This window comes from Natrix helvetica (genome assembly GCF_964273705.1).
Source record: "Natrix helvetica genome assembly, chromosome: 14".
Taxonomy (NCBI): domain Eukaryota; kingdom Metazoa; phylum Chordata; class Lepidosauria; order Squamata; family Natricidae; genus Natrix; species Natrix helvetica.
This window is the reverse complement of record NC_138564.1, coordinates 1,332,366-1,351,450: the sequence shown is the minus strand read 5'-3', so window position 1 is coordinate 1,351,450 and position 19,085 is coordinate 1,332,366. Positions and strand designations below refer to the sequence as shown.

At 48.3% G+C, this 19,085-nt stretch overlaps 2 protein-coding genes across 2 annotated transcripts in view; one reads left to right on the top strand and one right to left on the bottom strand.

Moving 5' to 3' along the window:
* Positions 1-4,720, top strand: part of LOC309399158 (sodium/glucose cotransporter 1-like) — a 30,391-nt gene extending 25,671 nt beyond the window's left edge. The window contains exon 15 of the mRNA XM_081966704.1: positions 3,886-4,720. Within this exon, the coding sequence (XP_081822830.1) occupies positions 3,886-4,097 (212 nt within the window). The 3' untranslated portion in view covers positions 4,098-4,720. The remainder of the gene's footprint in view (positions 1-3,885) is intronic.
* Positions 4,721-18,042: 13,322 nt separating this feature from the next.
* Positions 18,043-19,085, bottom strand: part of RSPH14 (radial spoke head 14 homolog) — a gene marked incomplete at its 5' end in the record, with an annotated part of 89,104 nt that continues 88,061 nt past the window's right edge. Inside the window, one exon of the mRNA XM_081966772.1 lies at positions 18,043-18,820. Coding sequence (XP_081822898.1) covers positions 18,582-18,820 — 239 coding nt within the window. The 3' untranslated portion in view covers positions 18,043-18,581. The remainder of the gene's footprint in view (positions 18,821-19,085) is intronic.

Below are 19,085 nucleotides of genomic sequence, written 5' to 3'. Positions count from 1 at the left end.
ACCTGAAACGTGGCCAAGAGAACTGTGTGAACTTGCCCGGGTGTCAAAATTGACGTTAGGGCACAAATCGCGCACATATCTACTTTTAAAAGACCATAATGTAATATAATAGTAATCATATCAATACTGAAGTTCTGAAATTGGAGCTCTTAACAGATGAATTCTCAGCATCTTCAGAGAGTTGCCAGAAGCTCTCCTTGGAGGAAATGAGCTCCGATGGGAAAACCAACCTATTTTGTATAGCTGGGTCCTTCCACTGGAAGTAAACATCAAATGCCCTCATAGAGAAAGAGCATCCTGGGAGTATTAATGACCATAATGAGAAAGACTTCGAAATATCACAGGGATAGAAGTTAGGAAGATTTAGTCTGGAGAAAAGGAGAAGATAGTAGTCCTTTCCAAATGCCAAAAAGGGCTCCCTCAGAAGAGTTCTTCTCTAGGACCCTGTAGTTCAAAACATGTAATAATAATAATAACGATCTTAAGTTATAGGAAAACAGATTCTCATTTCCTCGTAGTAAGGAAGTAGGCAAGTTCAGCCGTGGGATGAAGGACATACAGTAGATTCATTAGGGACCATACGCTGCACATGGTTTTCCAATCAACTGGATCCATCTAATAGTGGGACCATCCATCTCACCCTGTTCCATTTGATCGAAGAGAGGCTGTCAGCATTATCAGGTGTCTTACTGAGGTCTAGCTACTTCACATCCACACTAGTCCATAAATCTAGCCTCTTTGTAAAAAAAGAAAAGCTCTAAGATTTGTCTGGCCTGACCTAGTTTTCATGAACCCAAGACCTCCTGTTCCTGCCTAGGTGCTTGCAAACTGGCTGCTTGATATCTTTTCTAGGATTTCCCCAGATTTTTTATTTTTTTAAAGAATTTTAGTGGTTTTTAAACATTTATAGGGAAAGGTAAAAAGGTACATAGAAAATTTTGGCAGCTCCCATTTTTTACAATGTTAAAAATAACGTATAAAAGATAAGCATAAACAGAGCCTTGTTTTACATTATATCAACCATATGTTCAATCATCTCTTTCTTTGTCACTTTCTAGTACATCAACAATTACGATAATATTTCAAATACATTTATTTTTGTGACCTGAGCCTTTTCGATATTGCTCCCTCCTCCCTGTCCCCAGATGGCGCCACAGCCCCCCCTCCTTCATATCTTGTACATTACTACCTTTTTCACCACCTCCCCTATTTTCGTCCTCTAGGAGAGAACTATGTTTTTTAATGAAGGCTTCTGCCTCCTCTACTGTATTAATTCTAATTCTATTTCCCTCCCAAAAAATCAACATTCCCTCTGGTAGTAACCATCTAAACCAAACTCCTTTATTATATAATTTCTTTGATAAGGAGGAATACTTCCTCCTTTTTTCCCTTATTTTTTTCGGAATTTGCTTAAGAATGGTAATTTCTTTATCTTTATATTTTAATGGTCCCTCCCTTTGGGCCCCTAGCACCTCATCCCTCGTGGTCCTCCTAAGAAACGTAACACGTACCTCCCTTGGAACATTGTGCATATGCTGAATTAATCCTGTAAACCAGATCCATATCCCACCACAACTGTTCTTTATTTCTCTTAATATATTCTGGATTTCCCCAGATTTTGAGGTCAAGCTGCTTGGTTTGCTGTTTCCTGCCTTCACAGGTTTTTTTTTAGCCAGGAGCCTTAATTCCTCTCCACTTCTGGCCCTTCCTCTGTACTCTGGGACCTGGCTGTTCCCTCCCCACTTCCATGGGCCAAAAAAGGGTTTCTTTTTGTAAAGAGAGAGGCAAAATAGGAATTACGTAGTTCCAGTGTCTCCCCATTGCTTGTCATCATTTTCCCATGTTTTCCTAGCAATGGTAAAAAAAAGGATCCTTATTCTCTGATATTCTACTTTTGTAATATCTTTCCATTTTTCAGATTTGTCCTTTTCGTTTCTTGTTACTAGAGCCATTTGTGCATCCTTGGTGGCTCATGAGGACCCTCCCTTTTTAAACTTTTTTCTTTAGTATTGTTTGCATTGGGGCCTTAATAATCTCCTTTCCGAGGTACTGAAGTCAGATCTCCTGTGATGTAGAATAGTAACCAGGCAACTTTCGGTTCTGCTTGCCTGCAGGGTGAATTCTAGGAAGAGAGCAGTCATTCACTCTTGCCATTCTCTCCTTCCCACCTAAGATCTCTTCCTTGTTGGCAAGCATGAAGCCCAACATGGCTAGTTCTCTACTCCAGTCTTTAGATGATGAAGTCCTCTACAAGAGAAGAACCCATAGAATAGAGGTGTCAAACTCAAGGCCCACAGGCTGGATCCGGCCCCTGGGGTGGTTAGATCTGGCCCGTGGGGCCGCCTTGGAGGCAGCGAAGGACTCATCTGCAAGTGCCTCTGTCAATCACTCATGTCAGGGGCGCCTGTGATGGCCTGAGTGGTTTGTCAGTCCAAATGGAGTCCCAATCTCTGTTTTGGGCTGGGATGGCCTCCTGCAACCCTCTGCCAACAAAAACGAGCAAAAACGCACACGGCCCTCACGAGCTCCGTTTTTGCTGGCAGAGGGTTGCAGGAGGCCATCCCAGCCCAAAACAGAGATTGGGACTCCATTTTCACTGGCAAAGCACTTGGCGCCCCTGACATGAGCGACGTCAAGCTGACCACATGCACCCTGGCCATGCCCCCCCCCCTCCCGAGGTCAAACACAATCCTGATGTGACCCTCAATTAAATCGAGTTTGACACTCCTGCCACAAAATCTCCCACCTGCCACTTTGGTTGATTCCCAGTTGATGCTCAAGGGGTTGAAACCCCCTTGGCACCGTGATGTGTTTCCTGGACATTCAAGGACTCAATCTGCAAAGATTTCAGTCACACCTCCTTTTTGGTTGGTGGTCTGTAAAGCACGCCCATACCTGGATCATTTTGTTTGTCTTGCTTTTTCTCCTTCATTTTCACTCAGATGCTTTTGGGCAGATTTTCACACTTGATGTTCTGAATTTCTTTACTTGTGTTGAAATTCTTCACATATAATATAACACTTTTCCCCTCCCCCTTTTGGGGCTTTTTCTCTTGTCAACAAATTATACCCTTCTAATTTTATATTCCAATCATGCAATCCATTCAACCAGCTTTTAGAGATACCAATAATGTCACCTTTCCTCCCTCTGCTAAGACTTCATGTTTTCCCTGTTTCTTCCCAAATCTCTGAGCATTGATGTACAAGAAGCATCTGACTCTCAGCACTGGCCTTCTCAGCTTTGCCTCCTGCATCTCCTGATGTATTCTGCCCCCCCCCCCACCTCTTACCACTTCCTCTCTTGATCTCAGGGCGTCCACCTTTGGACAGAAACTGTGTCTGCCTTCTGATTTCCCTCCTACTCCAGATTTAGTTTAAAGTCCGCTGCATGACCTGAGCACAGTAGGATGTCTTCCAGACATGTCCTTGCCAGTCTTTGTGGGGTGCAACCCATCTCTTGCTTGCAGAAGTCCTCCCTATAGATGGCACAGATTGTGGTCCAGGAATACAAAGTTTTCCCGGGTACTCCATCCCTGAACCAAGACTCTCCCTCCCCCTCAAATCCTCCATTCCGTCTTCAGGCCATGTCCTTCCATTCGAGGAATGGAGGAAAATCCCATCTCTGCTCCAAATTCTTTTGGCTTCCTGCCTAACTCCTTGTGGTCCTTTGAGACTCTTTCCAGTCTCTTTTTGGCAGTCTTATTTATTACAATATGACCCAGAATGAATAATGGTCAGTAGATTTGATAAAGGGACCCTTTCAACTCTATGGTATATTTAAGCAAAATGTATGAGAATAGGGTGGTGGGGCTTTAGAAGGAGGTTCTGGGCATGAAAGGGTCAGTTTGGCAGCTAGATCTAACCGTCAGCCATGTTGTCCTTGCAGCCCAAAAGAAAGAGACCAACTGTTGCAAGAAAGCCTACAACTGGTTCTGTGGTTTGGAACAGACGGGCCCCAAGCTGAGCAAGGAGGAAGAAGAAGCCCTGCAGCAAAAGTTGACGGACACAACGGAGGAGCCCTTGTGGAGGCGCGTGGTCAACATCAACGCCATCATCTTGCTGTCGGTGGCTGTTTTCTGCCATGGATTCTTTGCATAGGTCAAACGTTTTCTTTTGTTTGGGAATGAACTTCTTGACTGCTAAATTGCACTGTGACATCATAATCTGTAAATTGCACCTTATCAGGCTTGAAATTCGTTTGTCAGGAGAATCATTTAACTCATTCAGTGAACTGAAAACATGACCGACTGTGAATGGCTTTGGTTGGGAGGGGCCGTGTGAGTCTGCAGACTCTCCTCAAAGGGGACAATCCTCAGATGTTTTCAATCCCTGTTTTCGGATTGTGTTATCAACGTGTGTGAGTGCGTGTGTCAGAAATTCAGCTTTCCAGTGTTTCCCCCTTCTTGTTTTTTAAGTGTATGATTTGCACAGGAAAAGTGTGTAAGTTCAGCTGCCTCCATAGGCTGACGTTAATATTGTTTTGGAGGCAGAGTCTTCTAATCTTGCCCCTCTTTATTTAAGACTCATGCAGAACTGTATTAACTTTGGAACTGGAAGTGTTTGGATTGAATTGTTAATTCCTGGCTCAGTTAGAATCAGCTTGAAGTGGTTTGAAGGTGGTTTGAATCTCTTTCCCTGGGACCAGGCATGCTGATGTTGTTCTCATCCTTGTCATTTACATTTACTGTATAGCTGTAAAAATACATATATATTTTTAAAAATGACTGTGTCTTGTTGAAAAATCAAAAGGAAGCAGGACTCCTGCCTTGCCCCCTGACATCCAACTATCTATTGAAAGCCTGCAGACCAGGCCATCCCCATCTCTTTCTGACAGGGGCCATTTCAGTAACTGGGGGAAAGCAGGGAGGGTGATGCAACAGACGGATGTCCGGCCCTGGTTGACGCTAAGATTGCCATGGAGAAAGCAACGTTCGACTGAGGAGCCAGCCGGGTGCAGGGGTGCGTCTGGGATCAAGAACCTTCTCAATCGCAGCCTAACATCAACCTTCTGAGACTCTTCCCAAGAGGAAGAAGAGGAGGACTCACAAGCAGGAGCTGGGAGGCTCCGACTAAGTGGCTGCTTTTCCAGAACCATGGAGAGCTCCCAGCATATATAGTTATATATAGGGGAGCCCAGAGCCCCCCCTCTCTCCGGAGCTCCTTGAATACAGGCCAGAATATTTGGAGTTCAGCAGGGTTGAAATGAGGGGTCTTTGGTGCTCTCCGAGATTGGTGGTTTTCTTGCAGACGCTTTATGACCCAGATAGGTAAGAGCATCAGTGCTGAATTGGGTAATGTAGCATCTTTAAGAAAACCAAGCTCAAAAGACTTCACAGCTCCATTCACCAGTCACTTCTCTCAGGCTCCAGAGTCGGCCAGAAGCCTTCAGAGGCCCATAAAGAGAAGTGACTCCTGGAGTGAGATGGAGCCATCATGGCAAGCAGCCACTCATAGCTTTTCCATACCTTTGTTCCACTTCCAGAGCTATTCGTTTAATGTATGGTAATGGGCTTCATAGGTTCACTACCTGTGCTCTAAGGAAGATATTAATGTACCAGACTTAGGAGGAGCAGTTGCTGACAGCCGCTTTCAGCTGAAGGTGCTCTTGGCCCAGGCTAGTGTGCCACGGCTCCCCTCAGAAAGAGCCGTGTGTGTGTGTGTGTGTGTGTGTGTAAATAATTCCAGCATATGGTTTTGTTTTCTCCAAATGGCTCTGCCCTTTGCTGTAATGAAAAGGGGGGTGGAGATATGGACCTCTCTGGAATGACTCGGGGCCTCCCCTGTTGGCTGTGCTGATCTTGCTCCAACTCAGCCTGCAGGAGGGAACCCCCCTCTCCCCTGAGACAAGCTCCCAAAATGCAAGGAAGAGGCCCATGAAAGCCTCTCCACCTGTTGCCCCTTTGGAGTACCCTTGCTCAGGAAATGCCCTCCCCCGCACAAGGCATCCCAGCAGCAGGAGAGCACCTGGTCTGGGGAGACCAAAGGCCGAGCTCTTGGCAAGACCCACCCCTTGTAGTGCTCCATAGTGGCCTTGCACCAGGGGCCCTGGTAGCGTTGCCTCCTTGGGGGTCCATGCCTTCGGTGCTGTGGATTGGCACAGGGTTGGAAGAAGAGGGAGGTTCTGCCTCATACGCCAAGTCTTCTTGCTAGAGGACGGGGACCTGGCTTTTGGTGCTGCTTAATGCTGGCTCCACTACTTCGGGGAGCAAAAGAGGCAGCATCGCAGCACTGGCTGTTCAGTGTCACTGCAGGCCCAGCAGCAGAAGTGGGTTGCTACTGGTTTGCACTGGCTCGGGTGAACCAGTAGTAGAAATTGGGACTGGGTCGCCGAACCGGTAGGGATGGCAGGCTGGCCATGCCCTCGAACTGGCTCTCGGTCGCCATGGCCATTGTCAACTTGTTTTTCAGTCATTGTTTCATGTTCTGCACATGCAGAGCCCCCCTCCCCAAATCCCTGGGCCCTGCGACATGTTAAGCCAGTCATCGTGATAGTTGTTGCAGTAGAATTCATTGCCCACATGTGACTCTCCTCTTTCACTTCATCTGTAGCAGGGGTCTCCAATGTTGGCAACTTCAAGACTTCTGGACTTCAACTCCCAGAATTTTGGAAGTCAACAAGTCTTAAAGTTGCCAATGTTGGAGACCCCTCAACAATGGTGTCCTGAGAGGGAAGAAAAAGACCTTGAGCGCTCCTCCCCCATGGCTGCAAGAGAAGACTTTTGGTCACCAAGGGAGTAAAGAAGGCCTAATGTCAACTGTCCAGTTGGCATTCCCAGAAAAAGAAACTCCTTTATTTTTCCAAAAGTATAAACTTTACTGAATAAATGTACATTGGCACAGAAGAAGCGAAACCAGCTCTGGACTTCCTGTGCAAATGCATGCATAGTTAATTTCCCCTTTCCCCACAGGTCACTCACTGTCCACCAATCACTTCTGTTCATTTTGTTTGGTTGCTGTGGCATCTGCTCTGGGTGTCCTTGAGGGGGGGAGCACTCACTGTCTCATGCTTGTAGGCCATTTCCCCCACCCTTTCATTCCAATCCACAAACACACCCCTTCTTTGTCAAGCTGTGAGCAAAGTGGAATCTAGGTGAAAGTTTGAGGCAGTCTTGACCCTGAGGATGGAGATTCCTGTGGGAGCTCCAGCCTGGGCACGAACTCAGCCCCGTGGCCACTTTGAACGTGCTGCTGTGCCCCAAGTTGTTATACGCCATTTCTATGCAAGGCAGGAGCTTGGCCCAATTAGTTGGTTGATGATTTATATACCGTAATAGCACAGGTATTGCTCTACTAATGAGTTGGCATGTCAGCCACCCCATTGGTCCTCAGATGATAGGTCCCTGGGAGGAGCCTATCAATTTTAAACATTCCTGCCAAAGTTTTGCAGTGAATTACACCCCCCCCCCTGTCTGAGATAATGTCCTTTGGGACCCCATGTAGCCTGCAGATGTGCTGCACAAACATCTTGGCTGAGGCCAGGCAGAAGGAATCTTGGGACCTGCCACAAAGCGTCCTGGCAGTCCAAATTACTGCGTTCTCAGGCAACTCCACAATAAAGCAGCTCCTGGGTATCTCCTGCCACAGGCCAGGTGTGTTGGCTACTGACAGCAGTAGGCCTGGAGGCTTCCTGCCCTCTCAAGGGCCCACCTCGAGGACGGGTTTATTAACCCAGAGAGGTGGAGGAAGCGCACACTGAGGGGTTTTTTAATTAATTGTTTTTTAAAAGTTGTAAGGGGTTCCAGGGGTGGGGTGGGGGAAGTCAGGAGGGATGGGAGAGCCAGGCACCTAGGTGTGGTCGAGGGGGGAGGGAGCGGAGTGGGGGAGGAGAGGGAAGATAGCATTCCTGTGCAGGGCTCCTTGATACCAACGGTCGTGGGGAGGGGCAGGTGCGAGGACAGATCAAGAGCACGTAGTCGGTTGGGAGACCGGGGTTTTTGGTCATTCCCGGTCGTTCGTACCAACCCCTGCAGACTAGGTGGTCAGGTTCTACAGACCCAAGGCCTGAGACTGATGTTATGCAACGCGAGGTCCGTTGTCAATAAGGCCCCCCTCATCCACGATCTAATTTTGGAGGGGGTGCCGGACCTCGCAGGAATAACCGAGACCTGGTTGGGCCACGAGGGTGGTTTACCCCTCGTGGAAATGTGCCCGCCAGGTTATCGAGCATTTCACCAGCCTCTGGCCCAGGGAAGGGGCGGTGGGGTAGCAGTGATTATCCGGGAAGACTTAGAGCCGAGAGAGTTCACTGTGCCACAGACATCCGGGTGTGAGTCCCTTGTCGTGAGATGGGGCCCAGGGAGGCAGTTGGGCCTGCTGATAGTATACCTGGCTCCTCGCTATACGTCAGCGGCCCTGCCTGAACTCCTCGAGCTGATCTCATCGGTGGCGGTTGAGACCCCCAAACTGTTAGTGATGGGGGATTTTAATCTGCCGTCGATGGGAGAAGCGTCTGAGGGGGTTCGGGAGTTCATGGCTTCCATGACAGCCATGGACCTGACCCAGTTAATTCAGGGCCCTACTCACGAGGGAGGCCACACGCTGGACCTTGTCTTTGTCTCTGGCCAATGGACGAGTGATCTGGGAATAGGGGATCTAGCTATTATTCCCCTGTCATGGTCGGATCACTCACTTCTCCGGCTTGACTTCCCTGGTGCTACCCCCCACCGCGAGGAGGCGGAACCGGAAGGCATTAGATGGTTCCGCCCCAAGCGCATGATGGAACCAGATAGGTTCCAGACGGAGCTTGGGCCACCTCCTGTGGATCTGACCCGCCCTCGAGTAGAGGACCTGGTAGACGCATGGAACAGTGCGACTGCCGGGGCCCTAGACCGGGTGGCGCCTTTGCGGCCTCTCCTGCGGCGACGAACCACCCTGGCCCCTTGGTTTACTGAGGAGCTAAGGGTGATGAAACGCCACAAGAGACGCCTAGAGAGTCGTTGGAGATCCTCCCGTTCCGAATTTGACCGAGCACAGGCACGAGCCTATTTGAGGACGTACCTTGTGGCACTAAGAGCGGCCAAACGTCAATATTGTGCCGCTCTTATTGCGTCCGCAGATAACCGCCCTGCCGCCCTGTTTCGGGTGACCCGCTCCCTCTTGTTTGAGAGACCGCGGGAAGCCCCTTTACAGGGCAGAGCAGAGGAGTTTGGGAAATATCTACAGGACAAAGTCGCTCAAATCCGGATGGGATGGACCCCTTTCAGTGGTCCAGTAGAGACGCCCGTGGCGAGTCTTGAGGGACCGCTTTGGGAGGAGTTTGACTCGGTTGCCATCGAGGATTTGGACAGGTTGTGTGGACGTCTGCGACCCACCACATGTTTATTGGACCCGTGTCCCTCCTGGCTTGTACTGGCATCCTGGGAGGTTACGCGCGACTGGCTCCTGGGCCTAGTGAACGCCTCGCTGGGTGAGGGATCTTTACCGGCCGCCTTGAAAGAGGCGGTGGTGAGGGCCCTGCTCAAGAAGCCTTCCCTGGACCCAACGGACCTAGCCAATTATCGTCCTGTCTCCAACCTTCCTTTCTTAGCGAAGGTTGTAGAGAATGTGGTGGTACAGCAGTTCCCACGTCACCTGGAGGAAAATGATTATCTAGACCCGCGCCAGTCCGGCTTCCGACCCGGGCACAGCACGGAGACGGCCTTGGTCGCATTGGTTGATGATCTCTGGAGGGCCAGAGATAGGGGTTGCTCCTCTATCCTGGTCCTATTAGATCTCTCGGCGGCGTTCGATACCATCGACCATGGTATCCTGTTGCACCGGCTAGAGGGGCTGGGAGTCAGGGGCACCGTTTTACGGTGGTTTGGCTCCTACCTCTCTGACCGGACGCAACGTGTGTTGGCAGGGGAGCAGAGTTCGACCCGGAGGTCACTCACATGTGGAGTGCCACAGGGATCGGTGCTCTCGCCTCTCCTGTTCAACACATACATGAAACCGCTGGGCGAGATCATCCGTGGCTTTGGGGTGGGATATCATCTGTATGCTGATGATACTCAGCTATACATTTCCACCCCGAACCACCCCAATGAGGCCGTCGAAATGATGTCCCGGTGTTTGGAGGCCGTACGGGTCTGGATGGATGGCAACCGACTAAAACTCAACCCTTCCAAGACGGAGTGGCTGTGGCTTCCGGCCTCCCGGTTCAACCAGGTGCTTCCATCTCTGGCCATTGGGGGCGTGCAACTAGCCCCCATGGAACAGGTGCGCAATTTGGGCGTCCTCCTAGATGCCCGGCTGTCCATGGATGACCATGTAACAGCCGTGGCTAGGGGGGCGTTCCATCAGGTCCGCCTGATGCGCCAATTGCGCCCCTTATTGGACCGGGATGCCCTACGCACAGTCACCCATGCGCTAGTGACGTCTCGCCTGGACTACTGCAATGCTCTCTACATGGGGCTTCCCTTGAGATGCACTCGGAGACTACAGTTGGTCCAGAACGCGGCCGCGCGGGTGATTATGGGGAGGTCTAGATATTCCCCTGTAACACCTCTCCTGCGCGAGCTGCACTGGCTTCCTGTGGTCTACCGAGTGCGTTTCAAGGTTTTGATTATGATCTTTAAAGCGCTTCATGGCAGAGGACCTAGTTACATGCAGGATCGCATCCTGCCCCACACATCCCTACGACCAATTTGCTCACACAGAGAGGGACTTCTCCGGGTGCCGTCCGCCAAACAGTGTCGGGGGGCGACATCCAGGAGCAGAGCCTTCTCTGTGATGGGCCCAGCCCTGTGGAATGACCTCCCCCGTGACATCAGGATTATTTCCGATCTCCGCTCCTTCCGTGTACAGTTGAAGACCCACCTCTTTCAATCATCCGGCCTGGCTCAACCGTAATCTTCTCATATTCCTCCTGACTGTCTTTTTTAAATTTTAAATTTTTATTGTATATTGGATTTTTTATTTGTTAATGGTTTTAATTTGTCTTAATGTTTTAATCTATTACCTCCTCCGTGCATGTATGTCTTTTGTATATATGTATGTTTATATATGTCTTGGTGTACGCCGCCCCGAGTCCTGCCCGGAAAGGGAGCGGCTAATAAATCCAAATTTATTATTATTATTATTATTATTATTATTATTATTATTATTATTATTATTATTATTCCCAAGTAGGTGTTTGATGGAGGGTTAGGGCAGCTGGCCAGATGGGCTTCTATCTCCTTTTTCATCTTCAGCCACCAGAACTGTCTCTTCACCAGGTGAAGCGTCTTCACAAACCCAAAATGCCCTGCGGATTTTTCACCGTGGTTCCTCTGCAGGACCCAGGTTCTCTGGCTGGCTGGGACATGCAGGCTGCTCCCCTTCCACCCCAAGCCCTCCTTCATCATCCTCTTTATGCGGATGCACCACCCGACCGGCTGCGGGGAGACTGCTCTCTGCTGCCTCTGGAGCATTGGTGCTGCAAGCTGCCTGGATGGGATAATGGAGTTAACTGCTTCCTCTCGGGAACTTCTGCCCCGGGGCATGCGAGAGAGAGCATTGGCTAAGAAATTCTTCCCACCCAGCCACTAGCAAAGGGTGAAGTTGAAGCCACTAAAATACTGAGCCCATCGGACCTGCTTAGGGGCAGCTTCCTCAGGGCCTTTAACACTTCCAGGTTCTTGTGGTCCATCCACACCTTGAATGGAATCTTGTTGCCCTCTAAGACCTGCCTCCAGGTGAGAAGAGTCCATTGAACCATGTATATGCCTCCTTCTCCCAGATGGCCCACCGCCTCTCAGTATCAAAGAATTTATGTGACGTGTGGGCCCATGGTTGTTGCAACTTCCCCTTTTGGTTCTGGTTCCCAGAAGAACCTTCCAAGTTTGTGTCGCCTGCATGAAATGATTGTTGTCAGGCATTGTTGACCACTTGTAGTGTGTAACATTGATGCACACCGTAGATTTGCCATCACTGATGTAGTTCAAACTCTGCCTTTTGCAGATTCTGCTAAAGTATTTTGGGCAAATGACTATCCAGTCTGTTTGGGTGGGAATGTACCACCTGAAGAGGCAAGCAATTCCAGCAATAGGAAGTAGCTCCTCGTCTCTAACCTGACTCTATTTCTCTGTGACCTCATTATCTGGGCCCTGCTCCTGTCTTCTGGGAAGACCTGTCCACATCCTCCCCTACATAACAACATGATAGATAGCTGAAAATGCACCATCACGACTGTCCTGTTTTCTCTTTTGCAGACTAAACATCCCTGGTTCCTTTTAGATAGTCCTGAAAGCACTCAGCTTTCTGTCCCCACAAAACCTTGATAGTCCTCTGAACTCCCTCCTGTTTGTTTACATTTCTTTCTGTTAAAGTTTCATCCTATTTGTTTCAGTTCATTATGCAAGCCTTCCTCAATCTTCTTGAACCTTCTCTTTCTTCTCTAAAGCTTTGTGTTCTAGTTTTTGTATCACCTGTACAGTTGATAATAGACTAACAGAGTTGGAAGGGACCTTGGAAGTCTTCTAATCCAACCCACTGCTCAAGCAGGAAACCCTATACCATTTTAGACAAATGGTTATCCAACCTCTTCTTTAAAATCTCTATGATAGAGCACCCACAATTAATCACCCACTGATTAACTGTTCTCACTGTCGGGAAATTTCTCCTTAGTTCTAGGTTGCGTCTCTCCTTGATTTGTTTCTGTTTATTGCTTCTTGTCTGCCTTCAGGTGCTTTGGGGTATAGGTTGACCCCTCTCTTCTTTGTGGCAGGCCCTCAGATATTGGAACATCTTATAGGTCATCTAGTCCAACCCCCCTGCTCAAACAGGAGACCCTACACCATTTCTGACAAATGGCAGTCCAATCTCTTCTTGAAAGTCTCAGGTGATGAAGCTCCCACAACTTCCAAGGGTAACCTGTTCCATTAGGTGGTTGTTCTCACTGTCAGAAAAGAGTTCCTCCTTATTTCTTGGTTGAATCTCTCCTTGGTCAGTTTCCATCCATTATTGCTTGTCTGGCCTTCAAGTGCTTTGGAGAATAGCTTGACCCTCTTCCTCCTCTCTGTGGCAGCCCCTCAAATATTGGAAGAGTGCTATCCTGTCTCCCCTGGTCCTTCTCGTCACTAGACTAGCCATGCCCAGTTCCTGCAACCATTCATCGTATGTTTTAGCTTCCAGTCCCCTCATCATCTTTGTTGCTCTTCTCTGCACTCTTTCTAGAGTCTCAACATCTTCTTAATATTGTGGCAACCAAAATTGTGGCAACATTCTTGCCAAGACATTATAAAGTGGTATTGACACTTTGTGTCATCTTGACTCTATCCCTCAGTTAATGCAACTTAGGGTTCGCTTTTTTGGTGGCTACCACACTCTGCTGGCTCTTATTTAAGGGATTGTTCATTAGATCCCTCTCAATTACTGCTATTGAGCCAGGTTCCACCTATTCTGTATTTGTGCATTTGTTTTTTTCTTGCCTAACTGTAGAACCTTACATTTCTCACCATTGAATTTCACTTGAAATTCATTACTTTGTTCAGGTTTGAATGTGACAATCCACCTGATACTCCTTTCCAAGCCGATATGAAGCTTGGTATCTCTGTGTGTGAATATCTGTTCAATTATGAATACACCTACGAATACACCTAGTCTTTATTTTGATTGACTACCTTCAACTTGGTGTTGACTCTTCATGTGACGTAGACGGACCTTCTCCAGAATGGTCTGGCCCTAATGGTGCCCTTCTGGTCTCCCAACAACGTGCCTTGTAATTGACTTCGTCCTCTTTGGCTGGTCCTCCTTTTCTCTTTCTTTCCACCTCTCAGCATTATGGACTTCTCAAGGTATCTGTGTCATTGCACAGCATGTCTGAAACATGATCATTTGAGGCAGGTCTCCCTTGTGCTTCAAATGAGAACTCTACATTGATTTATTCAATGATTCTTTGATCTCTTGGAAATTCTCCAAACCTAAAGTCCAAATACTGTCGGGATCTTGTTTTGTTAATGTCTGAGTTGGTAGGTAGACCATATTTTACCACTTTATTAAAAGAGGATATAACTAAAAATGTTCTGAAGCATTGGCTGAGTTCCACTGAGTCCATGGCATTTCCCCAGCGTCCCAAGCTAGTCACTCTGTGAAGGAAGGAGAGGCATCTGTCGTGATTTGTTTGTGGCAGATTCACACTGGCTCTTTTATTAGCTGCTGTTTTCTCTGGTGCTCTTGCTTTCTACATGCTCACAAGCAGGCCGTTTCATCAGCTACTCCAGGATCTTGCTCAGAATATACTGCAAGCTGCGAAATGTGCCATTTCCTGGATTCTCTTGCTTCCCTTTTTAAAAAATGTAGCCCCGACCTTTTTCCTTCTCCAGGAGATCTTCAAGGTTGGAGCGTGTGGTTCTGTGGGCATCTTTGCTGGTTCCCTCACTGACCTGGGATGCAGTTTTTCTGGTCATGGAGGCCTGACTTTATTTAAATGAGCTGTGTCATTTTCATCCCTCCTTGTCTATCTCGACCCCCAGTTCCCTTCCTTCCATTAATGGCAGACTGACAGTCGACAACGGTTGTGTTTATCTTGTAGGGAAGAGCAGACATAAAATGTGTTTTCAGGTGCTCTGCTTCCTCCATCCTCTCCTCTTCACCATGCATCCATTTTCACTTTCAAGTTCTTTATTTCTGTCTTGCCAAGCAAGCATCTCCTTCCCCTCCATTAAGTTTGGAATAAGTGGCAGCCTTGGAGGGGATGTCCCGGTCGGAGGTGTCACCCATATTTCGGTGTCATCCCATGAGTCAATGGTGCCTGAGTGAATTCAGAGCCTCCTTTGGCAGCATCCGTTTGTTTCCCATCGTGCCCCAGAGGGGAAATCTCTCAGGTGACGCCTGGTGCTCCCTCCTGCCTTTGATGTACTTCCCTGCCAGTCTCCAAACCCCCTCCCCCCTTTTGTCCCCCCATTCTTTTGCTTCCCCACTTGTCCTCTGCATTGTTGGCTCCAGTCCTTGATGGCATATTTGCTCTTGGAGAACATTAGTCCAACTCCTGCCTGGGGTAAGAATCCATTAAATACCATTTTAGTCAATACGGCAGCCTCCCTGACAGATGGCTGTCCCAGCTTTGTTTAAACACCTCCACAAAGGAAGAGTTCCGTGTCGCCTGAGGCTCCCTGTTCCATTGCTGAACAGCTCTTAATGTTGGGAAATGTTTCCTGATATCAAGCAGAAAGCTACTTCGTGGTTACTCAAGCCTATTGTGTCTCTCCCCATCTTATGGGGAAGGGACAGCAAGCAAGGAACATTATCCTTCTTTGCTCATCAGAGGAATAGGGAAGCAATACAGTCAGGGAATAATAAAACCCCGGGGTTGAAAGTGTCTATGGAGGCCTTCTAGTCCAACACCCTGCCCAGAGTAGGAATTGTTGTGCCATCCCAGACAGAAGGCATCCAACCTTCGCTTGACAACTTGAAGGAATGGAGCACTCGTAATTCAAGACTGTTCTACTGCTCAACAGCTCTCACACCAGGAGATTTCTCCTTGTTTTCTTCCTCTATGAAGCTCCTCATCTACCTTTAGGAACTCTGAAAATAACTTCACCGCCACTTCCTTGTGATAAATTTCCAAGGAAAGAACCAAACTACGTTCTTCTTTTGAGAAATGATGAAAGGACTGTCCAGAGTCCAGGCCCCCAAAGTCCATCAGCAGAATTGTAGATGTGTACAAGAAACATCAGCTAAGGGTTTTGGTGGCGTGTTTAGGACGAGACACCAAGAAGTGGGTTAGCTGGATGAGTCAGAGCAGCTGAGGGAGGCCCCTTTGGGACTTAGACGGAAGGTGTTTTTGTATGTTTGTGGGTGTGCTTGTTTGCTGAGGGGGATTGGTGTTGAGTACCTGAAGGTGCTGAGCCACTCCTGGATTCTCCAGCCTGTCCTCCTGTGTCACATCCTCAAATCCTTGTATCAATTTTGTAATATCTTTCTGGATATCTGCCCATATCTTTCTGGAAATGTTCTGCCCAGAATTATACACAGCACTCCATCTGAATATGTATTGAGAAAGAAAAATTGAATTAAACATACTGTAAACAGCCCTCACGATGGATAAGGAGACACTGAAGTAGTGGATAGCCTCTGTCCTTTAGGATCGACCATTAGCATCAAAGCAATCAGCAGCCAAACAAGGTGCCATACACTAGCTCAAGTAGAGTAGCAATTAGGGCATACTATGTGAGATGAAGCCTTCTTGAAGTCTACAACCCTGAGGACAGATCAATGGTGGGTTTCAAATTTTTTTAGAACCTGTTGTGTAGGTGTGGCCTGCTTTGTGGGAGTGCCTTGCCAGCCATGTGACCGGGTAGGAGTGGCTTGCTGGTGATGTGACTGGGTGGGCGTGGCCAAATGTGGTGAAACTCTCTTAACAACGCTCTTGCTTAGCAACCAAAATGTTGGCTCAGAAACTCTGACATTTGAAGCATGCAAGTCTTAAAGCTGTCGAGTTACAAGACCCTTGCACCCCTAACCCTTTAGAAAAAAAAAACCCCAGGGGTGTTCAAACTTGAGAGCTTTAAGACTTGTGGATTTCAACTCCCAGAATTCCTCCTCTCGCTCTTCATCTTGATGATGTGGGGACGGGCGGGGGGAGGGAGCTGTAGATTTGTGGAACCTCTTCTATAGAAGGGTTTGGAACTGGCAGGAACCCACCCCTGGGACAGATGAAGAAGAAGACGATCAGCAGTGAGGCAGATGGGTTGTAGGAGCAAGACATGCACCTTTGTAGCTCTCAAGGTCAAGGTTGGGGATAGGTTATCTTGAAGAAGGTCTATCTATGTGATCATTAAAAGTTGATGCTGAGTTGATGGCAAATACTGATAGCCCTTAGCTTGTGACCATAACTGGGCAACTCAGACATTAAACAAAGCGGTTGCTAAGTGGGATTGTGGTTGTGTTTATAATCAATCACTCCAGCAGTGTCTCACCAGCACAGAACAGAAGGAAATCCTCCCCTTTGAAGCAGCTTCTTCTGATCCAAGCCAGAATCACCTGAGCCTTCCTAGTAGGTATGTCGTAATGCCAGCTCAACTACGTCCTCCTCAGATGCCGTGTTTCCAGGCCATAAAACCCCCAGCTTGTCTGTGTCCTACCCTTTTCTCCCCTGCACTTCTCCCTCTGGCACCTTCCAGCCTGTTCAAAATAAACTGCAATTTCATTCTGTCATGGTGGGGGTTGGGTAGATCTCCCAATTCCGTGTCACCTGCAGATTTGATCAGCAGCCCATCAATCCTTTTGTACAGGTCATTAATAAAAGTGTTGAATAACACTGGCGCCAAGATAGATTGCGGTAGAATCTCACTTAGAAACAAGTGACACAAATGCCATGCAGCTCGTCTCTTGCCAGGGCCTCTTCTCAGAAATGCTTCACTTTAATGAAGAACCCGGCCCCTTCCCACCAGGAACATCTGCCCAGCTGCTCCTCCTTTCCAGGATTCTCTTTCTTCCTGGGCCATCTCTCTTATTTGTTGAAGCAAATTATTTCAACAATTATATTGGACAGAGTGAAGACAATCCCACCTCCGTCCCAGCTCTTCCACGTCCCTGCCAGTGTTTCATAATCCTTTATAGCCTCCTTAAATCATCACCATTTATTCCTTCATGGACCAATTAGGACAGATGGTTGCCTTATCCCATCCCATCCCATGTTTCCCACACATTTCCCTTAGGTCAGCCCGTCCCTCCTCACGTGCTATTGGACCAACAGACTCCTGCCTCCAGAGAACAAGACTTCTTCTTGACAGGCTTCCTGTCTCTTTCCCAAGGATTCTTTAGCTGTCTTGGTGAATTTGGAGCATGGGCAGATTTGCATCTTGCCTTTAGGCCTTCTCTCCCAGGAGAAGAGAGGCCATCAACCTGGACTTGAGGCATATATAATTCTTGTAATTGTTGTAGAGGACAATATTCATTTCTCCTGACAGACACAAGGCCAGGATGCTGTCACATCAGCAGGATTGGCCTGTTGGTGAAATCTCTGCATTCCCCAATGTATTTATTTGTTTAATAAATAAATTAATAAATAAATTTAGTTAAATGCATGTATTTGCCTGCTATCTCGCATAGAGGGGCTACCCTAGGTGGCTTACAACAATAAAAAGGAAGAAATGAAAAGAGTGTAAACAGATCAGAAGTAAAGAGAACAATAAAATAAAGAAAAAGAACACAATGGGAACACATCAATATGATAATGAAAAAGACGGACGGGTGGAGGGCAGAGAGCAGGGGGGGAGGTGGAGTCTGCCATCAATCCAGCAGCCCCCTCCCCTTTGGACCCCAAGCCAACCAGCAGAGCCAGGAGGGAGGGTAGGGAAAGGCAGGAGGTTCCAGAGGGAAGGCGCTTCTTTTGGATCCCACCCCCCAGTTGGAGTTCTCTGACTGACAGGATCCGAAGTGGGTCCTCTCTGCCAATCTGACCCAGTGGGAGGAGAGGGTTGATCAGGTCGCCTGGCCCTGTGCCATTCAGGGCTTCAAAGGCTGTTCTCATTCTGCTCCCCTCCTCCTTCCCCCTGAAGGAGACCAGACCCTTCACCAGGGAGCTGCCAGTTCTCTTTCAGCCAGATGCCCCTTACACAAAACGGGTCCTTACAGCCCCAGGGTTGCTGTCAGTTGATTGCCCGTTGCCAAGAGGGCTTCCTAAGGCTTCCATTCAATGACCTCTATGGCAATCCGGGCTGCTCTCTGCACGGTCTCGCTGGAGTCGTTCAGATGCTTCCGGAACTCCGGCACGTGCTTCAGCAGAGTCTTGCGGCCTTCTGGGGCTTCTGACAACATGGTCAGGGCCTTGATAGCATAGAGGCGGACTTTGCTCTTGTCATCGTGGATCAAAGGCAGAAGATACTCGATGGCTTCTGCATTAATAGCAGCATATTTCCCTGAAACGGAGAAAAACATAGCAGGGAACGAACAGACGAGGCCAAGAGTGAGATGGAAGCAGCTGCAGCCAGAAGGTCTGAGTGGGCCTCCGAGCCCCCTTGGCACTAAAACCCAGGGTTTTAGTAAAAACTGCCAAAATTATCCTGAAAGTAAAGGGGAAACAGAGGAAACCCCAGTCCTGCTTCTCTAAACATACCCGAGCCCTTCCCTCTTCCCAGGATAATAAGCGCAGCCCAGAGACTTCTGCTGGAGGCATAGCAAAGT